Below are 5728 nucleotides of genomic sequence, written 5' to 3'. Positions count from 1 at the left end.
CTTACTGATTCAGTCAGACACAAGTTTATTGCTAACTAACTCCACTAACTTTTACCTAATTAAGGAATGATGTCTCCAAACAGAAATAAAGGCTTCTTCCCTACTGCATATTCAGTAAATAAGGGGATGCCTCCTTCCTCAGAGGCTGGGGATAAGCAACACAAGGATTTGTTCAGTGAATAGGTTTATTCATACATACATATACATAGCTTAAATAATTTGAGTGTTATACAAAATGATTGAAGAGAAGAATCCAAAGCAGCTCTGACACTCCTCACTGCTAAATGAGAGTGCCAGGCTGGGTTTCCAGACACCACTCAGTCCCACAACTTATCCAAGAGTGTGTACTTACTAATGGACAAGATTGGAGTAGGGATGCTATTTAGACATAAGTGGTGTTGGAGAGGAAGCACTGGAACATCTTCAGAGCCTGACCTGGCTTGTATTGGGGGACCATGTGACCTGCACCCTGCACATTAGAGAAACAACAGTAAACACTGTTGGATTGTAGAACGGAGGTGGGTTTTCAAAAAAACACTTCAAGAAACTGCTTCTATTTAATACCATCCCTGAAGGGCAGGAATACTTCTCATTCCAACAGAAACATTCTATGACTGTGGAGCTGGTTATGCTACTCCAGCCCTTGTGAGCATTAGTAGCCTTGTATATTGTTTTAATCCACCTCTACTGCTTTGGGTAGTTTCTTAAAAATCTGCCTAGCCAAGTGGGTGCAAATATCTGCTGATCCACCCTGTGTACAATATAGTAAAGGCTTCCTGGCAGAGCCCTTGGTCTATGGAGATACCTTCAGAAAATACCAAGGGACTGTGTTCTTTCAGCAAATGAGGCTCCATCATAGGGTCTCTCAAACACAGATCCCAAATAAGTTAAACCCAAACTTACTTTGTTCCCAGTCTTTGAGTATCTAGGTAACTCCCATGTCCTCACTTTTTCTGTGCATTTTCTCTGCTGATTTCATCTAGATTGATTTTTAATTTGAAACTGATTAAGATGCACTGAGAGTCTCTTTTGAGTCTATTTCGAAGGAGGAACTGATATCTGTGAAGCAGGACCCAGGGAAATTCCCATACAGTAACTGGATGATTTAGCAAGAAATCTAGAACGGGTGTTCAACCCACACCCTTGAGCCAGATCCAGCCCCCGGTGCTGTCTCATTCAACCTGTAGGCTCCCCATGGTTCAACAAGGACCCCTGTGGGCTATGACCCTGCATGCTAGATTGGTCACACAGGACAGTACAGGGCATGATCACAGCAGGTGGGGGCAGTGTAAGGCCCTGGGGCCCGATGCCAGCAAATGGGCAGCACAGGGCCCAAGCCAGAGGCAGCCAAAGCCACACACAGCCCGATCCAGGCATGTGGGGCCAGTCTCTGGCCTTTGGACCTGCACTGTGCCACTCATCTGCCCACAAAGCCAAGAGGATGAGCACCACTGGTCTTGAAGATTCAGATATGAATGGGTGACAGCACTATAACTGGTTCATCCTTCAGTTGGAAAGCTGCCAGCAACCTTCACTGGGCTTCTTGCTATCATTACCACCCACTGAACAGGCTCAAATTAAAACAAGTCAGTTAGAGGTGGGAGTTGAAACCATGGCTGCCTTGTCACACTGATTTCTTTTAATTAAATCTGTCATCCATCCCCTAATGCACTGGGGCCTCACAGGTTGCTACACAAAATTACATTACATGTGAATAACTACACTTCCATAGAGCAGAGTTCCTCAAACTTCTTCATGGGGAGTCCCCTTCCTAGTAAGAATGTGGAAACAGTTGTTCCTCCCCTGTACACACAACTGCCATATGTTGTGAAAGATCTAGGTATATTTTCTGGGTGTCATCCACATTCCTGACTCATCTTGTGCATATCCACCTATCTTTGGGAACAGCTGAAGTACAGCTGCATAGTGTGATCCTTTCTTTCTCTGATTAAATGTTCAGCATCAGTGTCCAGCATCCCAGTTACTAGCCCGTGAAACAAATGGGGCAGTTCCCACCTCAGGGCTATTGTTCCAGGCTCACTGCAACCTCTAACTTCTGGCTCTGCACCAGTTACACCTGGGTCATCATGACCTGAGGATTCTCATATACACATGAACCTTTTCCCCCCAAATCAGCCCCACCCCCAAATTAGGGTGTTTGTGTATTAAACTGGGAAGCAGCTGTTGTATTACTATTCAGACAAGGTTCTTTGGGTGAATCTGATATCTTTCATTAGACCAACTTAAGTTGGTCTAATGAAAGATATCAGATTCACCCAAAGAACTTTGTCTGCCTATGTCCTTAGACCAACATGGCTACAACCTACACCCCTGTATTACTATTCAGGCAGCTGAGGAAGTCAGTTGACTTAATGGCTCATTGTTCTTCACTGCAGAGGTGTTAAGGGTTGCCTCTCCTTTTTAACATTCTACCCTAGAGCAATTCTGCTGTCTGCTAGTTGTTCCTAGTCTTTCTCCTGCTATTTCAGCTTAGTGAAGCAGGGAAGGGAGAGTGAGTGAGTCATTTGAAGATTAGACTCTGTCCCTGCTCTATGCAGCCATAACTCTGGAACAGATGTTTTTCTTCCTTCTGCCTTTCAAAAACAAGATGCCTATTATATTCAGGACACGTTGCATGCAAGAAAATATGGTACTTAGAGCATAACTTGCAGCTTTGATTTTAAAAACAAAATGAAACCAGAGAACAAGGCAAAGGCCTATCCAGGCAGCCCACACCCAGCTCATCTTTCATGTTGCAACACTGCTGTAAGCAGAGAGGTAGAGGAAAGGCTAGCACAGACTAGATTTCCCAGCCTTTTACTAAAATATGTAGCACAACACGCCCAAGGCAGAAGCAGGTAAATTGTGTGTCATGCTTAGTTTACATTCAAATACCACCACCAGGAATCAGCCCTTGTTATTGCTATATCAGTCTATTTCAAGACAGCACATGGGCTTACTCAATGGCTGACAGGTACATTCTACAATACTATGTGATAGCAGCAGGTTGTATTTCCAGATCCAGGGCCTACATATCCTGTCAATTGTACCAGGGTAGAACCCGAATACCTCCATATTTCCACTGGTGTGAGCAAAAGTAGATCTGGCCTTTTTTCTTTAGCCTTCCAGGTGAATTTCTGAAATATTGGCAATATAACTAATATTGATGCCTACCGCATAGGGCTTCCATTGGAAGGCAGCTTGTTAGAGCCAGCACAATAGTAAGGAAAAGGCACTTACCTTTACAGTGAGGAATGTGATCTTCTCGTATTCGTTGAAGAACCCAGCTATCTGATTGTTATAGTACCAGGGCTGGTAAGATTTCAGCATCTACAAGATCAAAGAGGGGATGGGATGGGATGGGTTGGGAGAAAGCAGGAAATTGACTAAGCCACTATTTCCCTATTCCTTGTGGTCCTTTTTCTCTCCAAACATTTATTTTTCAATTTATGGGCAGCAGAGAAGGGCACAAATCAACCCCCTCCCCCCCCCCCACACACACACACATTAAGTATGAGGTGAAACATCAGTTGCAGGAAGCCTTACAAGTCCATTCAGAGTTCTTGGGAAGAGGGGAGGATCACCAACATCCCTCAGAAAATGGATACCCTTTGCAGCTGGTCACTATCCCTCCCCTTGGGCCCTTGCAGCATTTTAGAGCTCTCTGGTACCATTCTTTCAGCTCTGGGAAGAGGTTCTGTTGTGACTGATCTTCTGTTAGGGTGGAAGAGCCTCAAATACTCCCTTGTCACTTGGGGTCCTTGTGCAAGGGCTCATGACTTAGAGGGAATCCTCAGCCCCCTTTGTCTAGGTGAAGGGCAGTTTGAGGATCCTCCCCACTGCACCACCTGCTGCTTCCATTGTGACTGTCTTTCATACACCAGCAACATCATTTGCACCCATTTGCAGATAGGAGGAGCTCCCTAAGCCAGCATTCATCCACCACCCACAAACATACCAAGTCTTCTGCAGTCACAGACCTGGTCCCCTATGTCCATCAGACTGACTCTTGCCTATTCCTTGTGCTGCAAGCCCAGTGTTACCTATCAGGGAATGCTGTTGCTAGACTTTTTTTGTTGCCTTTTCTCCACAAGATGCGTTCTCTTAGATCAAACCAAAACACCACCCTAGCTGCTCACTGGCTTGTTTAGAGACTCCACAAACTTCTCGCTGCCTAGGAAGTTGCAGAGCATGTCAACATCTCCATTGTAAACCAGTGCTCGCAGATCATGCTTCAGCAGGGTCTGGTAGAAAGGGGCCATGTCCGTATAAATCCTCTTGTAGTGAGTTCTCACTTGTGAACTACAGAGAGAGATGAATATGTGCAGTAAGTAGCAGTTCCTCTAAACCAGTGATTCTCAGCCAGAGTTCTGTAATACCTTGGGTAACAGGAGATCCTTTCAAGGCCTACATATGCAGGCTGCTGTTCAATATTAGCACTGTTAGGTGTGCAAGCACCTCCACATAATTCACAAGAAAAAAACAGAGATTTCAAATAGGAATCCATGTGTCAAAACCACTGTGATCTGCTGTGGTCTTTCAGAGTTCTTTGCAAAAAACAAATTGCTCCATTATTTTTCCATAGTCAAGAAATGAGTCTAAGATAAGAGCTGATATGTTCCAAGGGGTGCCTTGAGTTTAACAAGGTTGAGAAACACTGTTCTAGGTTGTAACAATCAAACAGTTACACATGAACTTTCAGAGAGGCACTCAGATACCTCATATAACAATGGCCCAGGGATGGAAAGCACCATTTAGATGCTACAGGGAGAGCAGGGGCAGGGGGGCAATGCAGGTGTACGTGCACCCCCTGAGCGTGGAAGTGCATGCCTTACAAAAAGGCAGTTCCAGCACTGGTCAGCGGTGCCTGCAGGTGGTTGCCGCTGACCCCGCCAGCAGCATCTGTGAGCAGTCCGCAGTCCCCACTGGCCTCACCACCACCATGTTCCCACTACCACCGCTATGCTCCTGCTGCTGCCATGCCCCATCAGCTGCCGGGGGCATGCATTGTTCATGGAACAGGGCATACATAACTGGAGTGGACAGTGCCTGGCACAGAGGGCCCCATTCTGCACAGGTTCTGAGGCACCAAAAAAGCAGAGTAGTATCACATTGTTCAGTTAGTTGGGGTTTGCTATAAACACCCTCACTTGTCCAGAAGAACTTCTCTCACTTAAAATAAAACCAGATCTTTTTGACTAAGAATTTCCCTCCCACAGGAACCCAAACACAGCGGGGACTGGGCTATAGCACCAGGAGCACTTATGTGAAAAAGGACCAGTCTACTTGCATGACCCCAGCTAAGAAAATATCTAGAAGTAAATGGAAAATGGTGAGAAATCTGATTATTTTACTGTTTTACTGATTCATAGGCCCCTTTAACTCTCCCCTTCTACGAACAGATGTCAGATTGTACAAACTGCTGATCATAGAAGTGAAAGCAGTGGATCAGGGACACCCTACAAAGCTGTTCATTTAGGGCCACACCCCTTAAGACTCAAGAGTGGCCATTCCTTCCCCACACTGCTGTGCCCTCCCACAGCTGTGGGAGATTTAGCTCCATACTGAGGGGACCTTGGATAATAAAAGACAGTCTGTCTGGAACTAGTGCATGAGTTGGCAAACACAATGAGGGAAACAGTAGGTAGAGATTTCCTGTTAACCAGTGGCAACACGTAGGGGGTGCACAGCGTTGGTGCACCCTCTGACTGCCACTCAGGCAATGGGG

The 5728-nt window shown here is 45.7% G+C and overlaps 1 protein-coding gene across 1 annotated transcript in view; it reads right to left on the bottom strand.

The window, feature by feature from the left end:
* Window positions 1-282: 282 nt before the first annotated feature.
* LOC102368270 (lysosomal protective protein-like) overlaps window positions 283-5728 on the bottom strand; it is a 17940-nt gene continuing 12494 nt past the window's right edge. Inside the window, exons 9-11 of the mRNA XM_014518332.2 lie at window positions 4140-4302; window positions 3241-3330; window positions 283-469 (exon numbers count right to left, since the gene is read on the bottom strand). Coding sequence (XP_014373818.1) covers window positions 383-469; window positions 3241-3330; window positions 4140-4302 — 340 coding nt within the window. The 3' untranslated portion in view covers window positions 283-382. The remainder of the gene's footprint in view (window positions 470-3240; window positions 3331-4139; window positions 4303-5728) is intronic.

The sequence above is a fragment of the Alligator sinensis genome, unplaced genomic scaffold (assembly GCF_000455745.1).
Source record: "Alligator sinensis unplaced genomic scaffold, ASM45574v1 scaffold203_1, whole genome shotgun sequence".
NCBI lineage: Eukaryota > Metazoa > Chordata > Crocodylia > Alligatoridae > Alligator > Alligator sinensis.
The sequence above is the reverse complement of the archived record's forward strand: the minus strand, read 5'-3'. Positions and strand labels throughout refer to the sequence as shown.